At 44.0% G+C, this 14,349-nt stretch overlaps 1 protein-coding gene across 1 annotated transcript in view; it reads left to right on the top strand.

Annotated features, from left to right (window-relative positions):
• Window positions 1–12,878, top strand: part of ASAH1 (N-acylsphingosine amidohydrolase 1) — a 49,234-nt gene extending 36,356 nt beyond the window's left edge. Inside the window, exons 6-14 of the mRNA XM_075556787.1 lie at window positions 1,614–1,688; window positions 3,292–3,337; window positions 3,863–4,007; window positions 4,496–4,550; window positions 4,720–4,801; window positions 5,915–6,046; window positions 6,146–6,269; window positions 6,622–6,678; window positions 12,309–12,878. Of these exons, the coding sequence (XP_075412902.1) occupies window positions 1,614–1,688; window positions 3,292–3,337; window positions 3,863–4,007; window positions 4,496–4,550; window positions 4,720–4,801; window positions 5,915–6,046; window positions 6,146–6,269; window positions 6,622–6,678; window positions 12,309–12,398 (806 nt within the window). The 3' untranslated portion in view covers window positions 12,399–12,878. The remainder of the gene's footprint in view (window positions 1–1,613; window positions 1,689–3,291; window positions 3,338–3,862; window positions 4,008–4,495; window positions 4,551–4,719; window positions 4,802–5,914; window positions 6,047–6,145; window positions 6,270–6,621; window positions 6,679–12,308) is intronic.
• The last annotated feature ends 1,471 nt before the right edge of the window (window positions 12,879–14,349 follow it).

Below are 14,349 nucleotides of genomic sequence, written 5' to 3'. Positions count from 1 at the left end.
GTTTTTCAATCCATATATGGTTTGTTTCTCCATTGATTGAGGTCATTGATTTTTCTAAGATGTGTTTTCTATTTCAAGGAAGAAGACTTTTCATATTATTCATATACAGTTCTTAGGTATTGGAGTTTTTTTTTTAGAATTTTGTTTTCAATTTCCCCTCCTATGGTATGTATAACTTTTAATTTAATGAAAAAGTCTCTTCCACCACTTCAGAAGTTTTATTTTCAAGCTACCAAATCAATCAAGCTGTTAATTTGAGAATCTACGACTACCCTGGTTTAAGGGTAGAAAGATATTGGAGAATTTCTGAAGGTTTAGTAGTATTTCACAACGGCAACAGAATTTTTCTTATTGTTACACATTTCCTTAAAAATTATTTTTTAAAATAGTCAATACACTAGAAATGTATCCTTTCACCTGCATGAGACGTCTTATAGTTGCTTTCTTGTGGTAATAATTCTGGTAAATCAGGACCAAGTACAAGTATCTCAAAAGAAAAACGTGGTTCAGGAAAACAGCAGAGTGATACAGTGGGAAGTGAGTTCAGCACTGTTGCTGAGCTGCTCAGGTAGAAATTGTGAGTGGGTTGTATGTTTGGTTATGTGTACTGCCACCATAAATGAACAGGTAGATTGAAAGAGTCACAATGAAAGAAAGAGCAGAATTTCACCATAATGTAGTTAACCAGACCAAGTAAACACTGGGCTAGAACTGAAAAGAGCATGCTCGCCCTAACATGTCCACACCAAGGGGACAGAGCTAAAGTGCCCTGCAGATACTTGAGTTAATATGAAATGGTAATACTCTGTTTGGGAAAAGACATTTTTAAAGTAACACGCTCTAGTGGATTTGGGAGCACAGAATCTGCCTGTGTGGTTTGTCAGTCTTCCACACAGCGCCTCTCCTTAAAATCAGGGGAACCGTGACCGCGTTGTCAGCATCTCCCAGGAGACATCGGGCATCGTGTGAGAGCTCCTCAAGGAAATGGAATTGAAACACGTGATGGACAAGGGGGGTAATATGCTGCGGCCCAATGCCGCTCGCCGGGTGCTAGGCTTCTCCTGCAGACCCCCTCTGACAGCGGCCTTGTCCTCACTCTACCCACGCTGGGTAACGAGGAGGGCAGCGGACCGAGGAAGGCCTCCGAGAGATGGACTGACACCATGGCTGCTACAGTGGGGTCCAGCGGAGGAACGGTTATCAGGTCGGTGCATGCTTGGCTCTGTTGTGCACAGGGTCGCTGTGGGTCAGAACCGACTCGATGGCACCTAACACCACCACCACCACCGACAACACCCTTACGAGGGCCCAGGCCGCTGAAGGACCAGCTGCTCAGCCACCCTGCGTTGCACGTGGTCGCCGGTGTACAGCAAAGCTCACCCATGCAGAAGTGATTCCAGGCGCTGAACAGCTCGGCTCAAACCAGACCTCCTCTGTCCTGGGCTTCTAAACGGCTGGTTTTGAGAAGTGAGCGAGGCCTTTCCTTTGACACGCTCTGGATTAAAAGTCAACCACGTGATCTGTTGGCATCAACCATTTTGTACAAAAAAAAAAAAGAATTTTTGTATGGTCACGGGCCTGTATATTAACAAGAAAATTTTCCTTTCTCGTAGGCGAGATTATTTCCTTCAATATATTCTACGAAATTTTTACCATGTGTACTTCATTAGTAACAGAAGACAAAAAAGGTAACTGTGTGCCGAGGCGGGTGGGCAGTAATATTGTCTCATCGTGGGAATTGGAACCGCCTCTCAAACCAGGCCTGCTTTGTGCATTCTGTGTTTGTGGCCTGCTGCTTGTACTCCTTTGTTAAGTTTTGAGAAGCAGAGTGAAAGCTGCCATTCATTTCAGTCACGATACTTCTGTGAGGGTTTAATTCAGGCGTGCAAAGAACTTGGACGTCATCTTTGGGGGCAGAAACCTTCTCAGGGTTCCTCAGAGTCTATGTGCTATCTGCATGATGGATGCGAGTCTCCACAGGGCTGCCTCGTCATCTTCAGATACAGCAAGGTCCCCAACTTCCCTAGAAGCCAGGGACAACCAATTTCTCGTCATCCCTCAGCCAAGGAAAATGAGACCTCTGACTACCAGTCTGACTTTCTCACATTTTCCCTGGCCGGTCCCCAGAATACAAGGCACAGGATAGATCGCAATGATCTAACTGGTTTCTCAGTCTAAGCCAGGGTATAAAGTCCGCCTCTCTTAACCCTCGGGATCCCTGTGGATGGGTTAGTGGTTATGGGCTAGCCTGCTAACTGCAAGGACAGCGGTTTGAAGCCACCAGCTACTCTGTGGAAGAAAGACAAGGCTTTCTACTCCTGTAAAGAGTTCTAAGCTTGGAAACCCCCGCCCTCCCCCAACCCCCAAGCAGTTCTACTCTTCCCCGTAGGGTGGCTATGGGTTGGAATTGACTGGGTGTCATTGAGATTTTGTATACTGATCCTCACGGTGCCCAGCTGTAGGGGATAGTGCTGCAGGGAAATGTTGGGAAACCACATTCGTTGAAATTAAGACACTGCTATTTGGAGAGAGCCATGTCCCAGTGCTCCAAACGGTGTCCATTGATGCTTTCCCCCTTCCCGATTGGACCTGGAGGTCCGCAGCGCCCACGGGTTGTGAGAGAAGTCAGGCATACGTGGCAGTGGTAACCGTGGTAGTGGTTTTGTTAGGAAGCCTTACGGTATCGAGATGCTACTTAATTCTTCTTGTTGGATTGAACAGTTAAGAATATAAATTAACCAAACTTAAATGATAAGCATTAATTTAAATCACTAGTACTCTGTTGGCTGTTACACTACAATATACGATCTTACCTTTTGCACTACAGTAGTATGATCTTAACTATTAAGCTACAGTCGTCCTCTCTTGACTGTGATACTACAATAGTACTCTCGACTGTTGTAATAGTGCTCTCTGTAACTGTTACACTACAGTAGTATGATCTTAACTATTAAACTACACTCATCCTCTCTTGACTGTGATACTACAATAGTACTCTTGACTGTTGTAATAGTGCTCTCTGTAACTGTTATACTACAGTAGTATGATCTTAACTATTAAGCTACAGTAGTCCTCTCTTGACTGTGATTCTACAATAGTACTCTCGACTGTTGTAATAGTACTCTCTGTAACTGTTACACTACAGTAGTATGATCTTACCTATTAAACTACAGTTGTCCTCTCTTGACTGTGATACTACAATAGTACTCTTGACTGTTGTAATAGTGCTCTCTGTAACTGTTACACTATGTTCTCATTCTGTCTTACATGTCTCTTCTCATTTTCACCTAGGCCATTTACTACATGCCAGGAACATGGATTTTGGAGTGTTTCTTGGGTGAGTAAAGAAAAGTGCTTATTAGTTTATAAGAAGAGCATATTGTATTATATTGATGAAAAACATGTCCCAAGTCCTAAGTCAAGATACTAGATTCTTTCATTTTAAGACAAGATAGTCCCACTCTGCCATTCAGTGGAGAAGCTGCATTTTGTGGACAGAAGTCATGAGCAGGCTGGAAGATGCTAGATGCATATCTTGTTTAGTCCCTACAAGGAGCAGTAGCATTTTCTAGAAAAATTAAGAGTGCCAGAGTTGTTCATTGTCTTTAGACATCTCTAAATGTGAATCGGGGGCTCGCTGTCTGCCATATGGTGATAGGATAGTCCCCTCAGTTGTGGTGTCTGGAACACTGCGGGGACAAAGCGAACATCTTCCAGAGTTCTTGTCAGAGTCGCTCACAAGTGGCTTGGTAGATGCGGTGCTCGCTCCAGCTCCTGCCTCCCGCCATCATGCTCGTCCTTTTTGTCCGGATATTAGCTGTGTCGTTCTTACATCACTGTCACTGAAATTGGTCTTCCATAGGTGGAATACAAATAATAATTCCTGGACCATAACTGAGGAACTCAAACCTTTAACCGTGAATTTGGACTTCCAGAGAAATAATCAGACCGTCTTCAAAGCGGCGAGCTTCGCTGGCTATGTGGGCATGTTAACAGGATTCAAACCAGTAAGGCTCTGACGGTTACGGTGCTTCCCGGGTAGTTGTGACTCCCTTGCGGCCTGTCCGTGACAGGCAGAGTCTTCAGGAAGGGGTAACGGGGAGGACATGAAGCTGCGTTTATTCCTTGGCGCAGCCTGTCACCTTTCGAGGGGTGGCCTTTCCTGCAAGAGAAGCGCAGGGGGCCATGAGGTTTCTGAGGCTGCTCTGGGATGAGAGCCTGAGTTGTGAGCTGGGATCTAGTCCCAGGTCTGCTGCACACCCGGGCCAGCCAAATGCTTGTTGTCTGCACTGTCTCCTTCAGAAAAGTGAGGCCCGTCACACCAAACCTTTTTCACGCACACACTAGACGGGAAGATGCTATTCCGTGGCTTTGATTTTCCCGTGTATTCTCGCTTGCCTAATGTAAGCCTCTGTAAACTGCTATGAAGGAGAGCAATAGACCCTCAGAGAGGAGGGTTGAACGGTCTGATTTTATCACTTTCTGTTTTTCTCAGGGACGGTTTAGTCTTTCACTCAACGAACGTTTCGCTGTGAATGGTGGTTATATGGGTGAGTAGAGTATTTTGATTAGAAATGGAAGTTTTAAAATGTGCAATAGGAGGCTGTCCGCCAAATTCACAGTAAAAAAAAAGTTTTAAAAGTCTGGCTGGACTGTACCGATAACTAGTCTTTTCTCTTCCAGTCCCGTGATTCTGTGTGTGTGCTGCATCTCTTGCAGGTGTCTTAGAATGGCTTATGGGGAAGAAAGATATCAATTGGATAGGGTTTATCACCAGATCAGTTTTGGAAAATGGCACAAGGTAATCTATTTGTTTGCTTTATTTTCAAGTTAATATTTTGTATGTTTTAAATGATTCCTGGCAAAATATAAAAATATTTTTTCAAGTCCAGACTTATCTTCCATTAACAAACTAATTTCAGAATTTCTTAGTTGATGTGATGACTTTGGCATTCATATAGAATTAGTTACACTTTGTGTGTGTGTGTGTGTGTGTGTGTGTGTAACAGGAAGATGAACTAATTGATTTAAAATGTGCTAGGGATACTGCTATTCTTGAGAGCACCTGAATTTTGGTGTAACACACTGAAAAACAGTGTACAATGAGAGCTGCATTTAAATGGTAATATTTGCTAAGAGTTATCCACACTGATGCAGACATTTTAGAGCAATGAAACTACCTCTTCCTCAGCAACATAACATCCAAGTGACTTAGGATAAACGAGCATCGAGCCTGTTTTTTTTTATTTTCCAGGGAATGGGATTTAATAGTTGTCTTTGGGGCCTAAATCTGTTTTAGCCACCCTAACGTTCAAAACTGCGTCCCTGCGTGGCGCACATGTTAAGCGCTAGACTGCTAACTCAAAGGTTAGCGGTTCTAACCACCCAGAGGTAGCTCAGGAGCAAAGCATGGATGGCCCTTGGCTTTCAGAGGCCTCAGCACTGCAAACCCCATGAAGCAGTTCTACACCCTCCTGTGGGGTGAGCCTGAGTCAGAACCAACAGGGCTAATAGTCAAGACTCTTTAGAGTCTCTCAGTCCCATATCTAATAATTCTATTGGGAGGTGAAAGACATGGCTTCTACGGATGGAAGAAGATCTCTTGAAAGCCAGTTTGTTTCTCCATCACTTGGCAGTGGCATTTGAGGCTTCTTCTATAGAGTTACAGCCTTGGGAAGCCCCAGGAACAGCTCTGCCCTGTCCTGTAGGGTCGCCTGAGTCAGAATTCACTCACACAGGAATAGGGATTGCCTCTCCCTGACCCACAGCTATGTAACCATTTTAAAAATCATATTCCTGCGATCGTTTGTTTCCCGGAGCTGCTAGGGAAAAAATGAAAAAATCCATTCCTGTATTTTCTAAATCAACTAAAAATAGTTCCTTTTTTTTTTTTTGCTCGTTTGTTTCTGCACAGTTATGAAGAAGCTAAGAATATATTGACCAAAACCAAGATAATGGCTCCAGCATATTTTATTCTTGGAGGCAACCGATCTGGGGAGGGTTGTGTCATTACAAGAGACAGAAAAGTATCTTTGGATGTATACGAGTAAGTATGTCTGTTCTGTAGCCAAGAAGAGGCTGTCATGGGCTGAGACGTATAGGTGTAAGTGATGAGGCCTGAGCAAACCTCTCTTTTGGTATCTAGACTTAATCCCGAACAAGGCCAATGGTATGTGGTACAAACAAATTATGACCGTTGGAAAAATCCCTTCTTCCTGGATAATCGAAGGACACCTGCAAAGACCTGTCTGAACCGCACAACCCAGGAGGTACGTTTTCATTGTCACCTGCCAGTAGACATCGGCACTGTTGAAGCTGGTCCTAGCTCTGAAGGTTTTTGTTTTTAACTAAAAGCAAAACTGGCTGTCCCTTTGTTCTCTTACCTTAATTCTTACCTGAAATGGAATGGTCAGCCGGTCAGAATGCAAAAGCAGAGGACGAGAAAACCTAAAAGCACTCTAGTAGAGCCCTTGTCGAGCGACTCCCTCTGTCCTCACGGGGCGCTGAGCGAAACGCCTTTGGGGGTGAGGACGGGGCAAGGAGGGCTTCGTTTCGGAAACCCCACTGGTGCTGCTAATGCTGCTGGAGAGAATTTACTGAATGAAATGGTTTTTGTTTCAGAACATTACATTTTCAGCCATCTATGATGTCCTGTCTACAAAACCTGTTCTCAACAAGGTATTTATATTTTATGTATTTGTTTGGAGAGAAGAATTTGGCCCCTTGCTTTCTCTTTGTTTGTTGTTGTTGTTGTTGTTATCAACTTCATTTAGAATCCCAAGTCCTATTCAGCATAACACTGATTTCTTTAGATTTTTTGCGTGTGAAAGCGTAGGTGTGTGTGAGTGTGTGTGTGTGTGTGTGTGTGTGTGTGTGTGTAAAACAAAGAATGTGATCATGGTCGCTCGATGACCACATCAGCTAGAATATTGTTTCCAACATTAGGTAAATGGCACTTGTATGGATTCTAGCCTTTTCCTCTTGATTTCTCTCCATCAGAAATCTCAAACGATGCTCCACAGCTAATCCTTAACACTAGGCAGTCAGAGCCCTTTTTAAGAGAGCGCTCTTTGTTTTACTCGATTCCGGCTGCCTTTAAAGGTGACCCTCTTTCTCTGTTCGCAGTACGTTAGCTAGAATCACCACGCTTCCGTGGCTGGTGGCTGCTAGCAGCTCCTCCCCCAGCGCCTTCACTACCCGCAGGGTCCCCCTCGGGGACAGACCTCAGCCGAGCGGACACACAGAAAGCTGGGAGGGAGGATCGGGAAAGCTCTTTTGTTTTTTTAAATTATCCTTGAAAACCAGTGAACCATTGTCTGATGGAGTGGCGGGAAATGACCCTCTCGGCTTGAAGGCACTCAGAATAAAGACCACGGGCAAGAGCTGCCGCCCGCGTGCCAGCTGACACCACTGACGGGAAAGGAGCGGCGTTTGCAAGACCGTGGTCATCTGATGATGCAGCGCAACTCAACCTGAGCGCAAACTGCTGCGGACGCCCATGGATGATCGCGCGGCCTGTGCAAGGCAGTCGTCTAGGAAAACTGAAGTTGATAAGGAAATGGAACGCATAAGGACCAATATGCTAGGCATGGGCTGTTAGTACGACAAGCCAGCATCGGTGATACTGAGGGTGACCGTCTGAAGAGGAGTGGCGCTGCATTCACAGTCACAAAGAACACGTCAGTGCCAGCGTTGTCAGCACATGGTCGGTCATCAGGTCACTTCTGTGTAGCTAAGAACGACACTGTCAGTAAGAAGGTCACTTCTGTACTGCTGCAAGGAAGACCTGTCTGGAGCTAGCTGGGAAAGGAACGCGTGCTGAAGTCTGGATGTGGAGATTTGGGCTACTTCTCTGGATGCAGACCCCGGAGCAGAATGCGGTCCTGGGCTTCCAAGTAAGCGAGTGCATTATGGGGGCAGTTCGAGCCTCATTTCTTTCCCCAAGTAAGACGAGACCGTCACCATTTTCCATGGTTTCAGCCAGGCTGTGAGCAAAAGCTGACAGCTCACACCAGGGAGCTGAGACACGGGAAGTCTGACCTTCACCTAAGATAAAGTCAATGTTTTCTCTCCTGTGGCCTGGAAAAAACAGCTGAGACACAACATTCTGCGGTGTTCAGTTTGCTTCCCTCTGTCTGGCTTTACCTGCCCCTGCAGACTACAGACAGATTGACTAGAATAGTATTGCTTCTTTGTTTGCCTTCAGAGTATATTGTCACAGCTGTGTGGGAACTTGTGATGAGAGACTGTCCACCGGCCCTTGGTGTGGGAACTTGGCATGAGAAACTGTCCACCGGCCCTCGGTGTGGGAACTTGGCATGAGAAACTGTCCACCGGCCCCTGGTGTGGGACCTTGGCATGGAATGCAGGACATGCGACCAGCCCTGCATATAATCCTGCCTCGAGTCAAGTTCTGGGCCCTGGCGCCCCTGTGCTCCAGGAGCCCCTATGCCCCAACCTTGTTATGTTTTATCTTATCGCTTCTCTTTCTCAATTGCGACCGTGTTTGATTTTTGAGACAGCTGGTGATCGTTCATCTCATAAAGAACAGTTAATACAACTATTATTCAAGCGTCTGCACCAATCGCTAATGCATAAGATGAAGGAATTGAAGATTTTTCCCAGCTCCTGCAGACTGCAACTGATAATTCATGATGTTTGGAATGTGAAAATGGAAATGAAGAAAGATCAGCAGCTGGCAAAGATTGCCTTGGTGATAGAAACGGCACCCGGGCTTCTGTAATAGAATTTTGCAATGCCAACAACCTACTCACTACAAATATCTTCCCTCCGCAACGCAGATGGTGACTATGTGGATCTCCCCAGGTAGAACACACAAGATTTAAATCTACAACAGCTGGAGAAAAGACAATGGAGAAACTCAATGCCGTTGGCCAACTGTGGAACAGAACTCACATGCAAGTTCATGTTGAAGCTGAAGAAAATTAAACACATTCACAAGGGCCCAAATGCAACCTTGAACATAGCTCCCCTGGATCGGGGACCATCTCAAGACTAGATTTGGCACACTGACAACTAATGACCAGAGGCAGTATGAGGTGCCTGCGAGGATATCCTACATAAGGAAAGCAAAACGGCCATTTGAAAGACGGCACAAAATGAAAAGACTAAAGAAACTTGCTCCTGGATGGAGAAAATTTCAAAGGACAGCTTGAAAAATCCAAGTAGGCCGCTTTGCAGACGCCGCCGCCTAAATGTGTAGTCTTGTCTGGTCCTGTTGCATCCAGCCATGGTCAGCCCTACTGTGTTTCTCGACATAGCCGTCGACGGCGAGCCCCTCGGCAGCAGCTCTTTCGAGCTGTTTGCAGACAAAGGTCCAAAGACAGCAGAAAACATCCGCGCTCTGAGCACCGGGGAGAAAGGGTTTGGTTATAAAGGTTCCTGCTTTCACAGAATCTTGCCAGGGTGGTGACTTCACACCCCATCTATGGAGAGAAATTTGTAGATGAGAACTTCATCCTGAAGCACACAGGTCCTGGCATCCTGTCTACGGCAAATGCTGGGCCCAATACAAACGGTTCCCAGTTTTTTACCTGCCCCGCTAAGACTGAAGGGTTGGATGGCAAGCACAGGGTCTCCGGTCTGGTGAAAGAAGGCATGGACACTGTGGAAGCCATGGAGAGTTTTGGTTCCAGGAATGGCAAGACCAGCAAGAAGATCACCATTGCTGACTGTGGACACCTCTAATTACATTTGATCTGGATTTTCATGTTTTATCGTAAGCACCAGACCGTTCCTAGTGTAGCTTGGGAAATCACCCTTCGATCCCCATGTGCTTGCAGTGTCGTTTCATCTTGGGCTCTCACTCCAGTTCTTGGATTTCCTACTTTCCTTATTCCCCCTGAGTCCAGCTGGAAAGCAGAGTTAAGTTTATGATTATGAAATAAAAGATAAACAATAAAAAAAGAAAAATCCAAGTAAAGTATTAGTGAAACATGTAAAGACCATGAGTTTAAAAACTCCAAGGAAAGAATATGTCAAGCATTCCTCAAATTGGAAGAACTTAAGAAAAAAATCAAAGCGTTGAGTTGCACTATTGTGCAAAGTATTGAATACCTTTAGAAGCATCAACAGAAAATGGAGAATCCAGTTACTGTACCAAAAACCATTTGTTCTCAGGAGGGAGCACGTGACCAAGAACCAAAAGTAAGTAGTAAAGGAAGAAGTCTAAGCTGCACTGAAAACATTGGCAAAAAACAAGGGTCCTGGAATTACCAATTGAGACGTTTTGGCAAACCCATGCAACATTGGAGTCATACATTCATCTACGCCAAGAAATTTGGAAGACAGCTACCTGGCCAACTGCCTGAAAGTGATCCTCTATGTATGTCCATCCCAAAGCAAGGGTATCTAAGAAAATATATCATTAGTAGCACATGCAAGTAAAATTTTGCTGAAGATAGTTCAAAAATGGTTGCAGCAATGCATTGTCTGGGAACTGCTAAATAATCTAGCTGGATTCAGAAGAGGATGTGGCACTATAGATATCATTGCTGATGTCAAATAGATCTTGAATGAAAATAAAGAATACTAGAAAGAGGATTGCCTAGATTTCAGTGCCTTGACAGCATAAAGGCTTTCATCTGTGTGGATCATAGCGAGTAACAGATAACATTTCGAAGAATGGAAATTTCAGACCACTTCATTGTACTCAAACCAAGAGAGTGTTCGTTCAAGAGAACAAGGAGCTAGTGTGCGGTTTCAGGTCAGGAATGGTGTGTGTCAGGGTTGTGTCCTTACTTTTCAGTCTGTTTGCTGAACAAGAAATCTTGGAAGTTGGATTGGATGAAGAAAAATGCAGCACCGAGACCGGAGGAAGACTTATTAACAACCTGTGTTAGCAGATGACACCCTTTTGCTTCCTGCAAAGAAGACGTGAAGCACTTACCCATGAAGACCAAAGGCTGCCTCGAGCCTTCAGTGTGGAATGCATGTCACCAAAACAAAGCAAACCAAACACACAGAAAACTCCTCCCCACTGGACCAATAAGCAGCTTCATGATAAATGGAGAAAAGATTGACCTAGCTCCGCATCATCACCCATGGAAGCAGCCGTTAAGAAGTCAGACAACATACCCCACTGGGCAACCCTGCTGCCAAGACCTCTTTAAAGTGTGAAAAAGCAAAGAGGTCACTCTGAGGACTAAGGTGTGCCAAACTGGAGCCCTGGTATTTTTAGTCACCTCATAATGCTTGCAGAAGCTGGGCAGTGAATCAGGAAGACCGGCAAAGAATGGTGCATTTGAATTAGTGTTGATGAGGACTATTGAAAGTACCGTGGATGGCCAGAAGAGCTTCCAGATCTGTCTGGGAAGAAGTCCAGCCAGCATGCTCCTTAGAAGCGAGGATGGCGATATTTCATCTCACGTACTCCGGGCCTGTGACTGGAAGAGACCAGCCTTTGGGAAAGGGCACCATGCTTGGTAAGGTAGACAGTCAGTGAAAGACCCTCGGCAAAAGTGATCGGCACGGTGGCTGCAACAATGGGCTCAAGCACAGCTGCTCTTGAGAGGATGGTGCGGGACAGGCAGTGTTTTAGTCTGTGTACAGAGGGTCGCTATGAGTTGTAATGACTGGACAGCACCTAACACCACCACAGCGAGAAGTTACAGAACGCTTCCTAGTTGTTCAGATTTCTATTTGTCACCAGTGTGTGGTCAGTGTGGACGGGTCCTGATTTCCCCATGTTTCTTCTCTTCTCTTGGCCCTTTTTCCTAATGCTCCCTAAAATATCTCTTTTACCTTTGACAGTAGGATTTCCACCAGTCCTGTATCATGTGGATCAGAACATAGCCCCTGCAGGAATTCTTCTGTATGCTATAATTATGGTGTAATTCTCATTTTGCCTGGACTATTTCCATGTGAGCCCACATATGCTTACTTCCGTTTCCTGTGCACCTCTCTGTCCATGTGTGTGTGTGTGTCTGTGTGTTTTGCAGTCCGTGTGCTTGCGCGTTACTTTTAGAATAAGGAGAGAAAAAATTAAACTCATGGTACACGGTTAGGCATTTCATGGTTACAGATTGTATTTTGTGGAGAAGTGAGTTTGACATTCCTTAAGGAGCTGCTTGTTTCGCAGTGTGTGCTCTCAGCAACCAAGCCTTGTAAAAGAATTACAGAGATTCTGTCCTGCACCTGCTTATATTCACACACTGGGCTATGGAAGTTGATGTGCCATTATTTAATATTAAATAACGTTGTAAAGCAAATTCTAGAAGCATAAAAATTCTAACAGGAAGTAAGCTATTGTACAACTGAAAGTATCATCTGACCAACTCTTCTTTCAGCTGACAGTTTTTACCACTTTGATGGATGTGACCAAGGGCCAATTTGAAACTTACCTGCGAGATTGCCCGGACCCTTGTATAGGTTGGTGAACAGCAGGCCTACAGGACGTGCTCTGCCATGAAGATGCTGATCTGACATCCGGCTGACAGTGCAGTCAGTGATCGTCTCCCCCCAAAGACCCCTGCGACTCCCAGCAGGTTCTCGCTGAGGCAAGAGCTTGTCCTCAGGTGTTTACCAATCATAGGCTATATCGGTCACCACTGTTGAGTGTTCTTACAGCTAACATCTTTCAGAGAAGTACAGCAATCATCTCTAATCATTTGAAGTCAATACCCTGATGGTATTGAAGGGCTGGAGGTGGCCTATTAAATGATTGTAGGGTCCATGTGCACTGAGTAAATTGAGACGCTTTGTGAGCATTTAATGTTCTATATCTGTCTAAAAAATATATAGTAAAACTAAGTAATCTACATGATTGTTTTTTACTTTTCTCTGCATTTTGATGCTTCTCTGTATACCAGTCATAGCCTCCTGCTTCTAATTGTTATTAAAATTAATGTTTTTGTTTTGCTGCTTGTAACAATAGTATCATTTCACTCCTTTTGATTAAGGGGAAATAGAGAAGACATTCAGCACTAAACGAGCCTCTGACTGTGAGGACAGGTGTACATGAGGGCGGGGTTGTTTCATAAATACAGCAGCCTTTCGTGCACACAATTGAAATGTTCCCTTTTTCTTACTTACTCTGACACCCAGTAACCCCATGAAGTTGTTGACTTTAGAAACTGAGTCCTACATTCTGTCTATTCATAGTCAATAAGCACATCAAAGATTTATGGAAAATGGTAGGTGACTGCATTCTTTGAAATTTTCATAAATATAATTTATTAAATGAATAAATTCTCAGTTTTTCCTGATTAATATATAATTTTTAAAGTTAAGTAGATTCATTGAAAATGTTTTTCAGAAACCAGAATGTACACAATGCATTTATGAAAGGCCTTAGTAGAGCTTGTCAATCGCCTTTCTACATTTCATAATTAACTGTAACATATATGCTAATGGACAAGACTGTAAGCAGTGCATTGTTCTGTAATGTCAGTTGTATTCACAACACTCAATAAACAGTCATTAAAAGTGGTGTCAATTTTCAGTCATGCCTGCAGACTGGGTGCATGTTACACACTGGTTGGGAGGGGATGGAATATTATGGAAAAGTAGGAGCGGAGCATAACTACCTCAATTAAAGGAGGATCAGTTCTTATGCAAGGAGATCGATCACATATGACTTATTAGCCAGAAACTGGCATGACGAATCCTCTTAACATCAAGCCTCGCTGGCACGGGTCCACATGCAACATTTCCCCCGGAGCAGATGAACGTCTACAAAACTAGAATGATCCCCAGTACTGTGAGTGGGAAACAAGGCGAAATTAGAATAGAATGCGTTTTAAAATCAGATTTGATCATTTAAAAAATCTTTACTTGGGTTTTGTCCCTCTTATCAAAGAATTTAGAGAAAAATAGCAGCTGGTATTCAAATTGTAGATAGTGTTGGTTAGTCGGAAAAAGAGCAGATTATAAAGGGTGTTCAAAGCTTATTTATGTGATTTATTTATATGTTGATATTTGAAATAAACATTTAGAATATACTCTTTGGATCGTTGTGTGGATTTTGAGACAAATAAATTCAATATCCATGAACATTGATGAGATTGTGCTAGATAAAATTAAGGGCCAGATTGGATACAACCATGATTTATAATAATCTCCAGTCCGGTTTAAGAAATCTGATTTTAAATGAAGGATGGAGTCATACCTATATTCCTTCACACATGTAACTCATATTAATAGATACTTGTAGAAGGTCACAGTCTAAGCACAGCCTGCCACCTTTCTTTGTAACCTACCAATGAAGCTTGTTAGGGCTTGAGTCTTGTGGCTCTATTGGCCTGGCTTATTGGATGGAATAAGCTTTGGGCGCAGAGTGACTCCTTTAGCCAAGGCATCTTGACTCAGAACCTACCCCATAGGTTGTTG

Source organism: Tenrec ecaudatus, chromosome 8 (assembly GCF_050624435.1).
Source record: "Tenrec ecaudatus isolate mTenEca1 chromosome 8, mTenEca1.hap1, whole genome shotgun sequence".
NCBI classification, from domain to species: domain Eukaryota; kingdom Metazoa; phylum Chordata; class Mammalia; order Afrosoricida; family Tenrecidae; genus Tenrec; species Tenrec ecaudatus.
This window is presented reverse-complemented; position numbering and strand designations above follow the sequence as displayed.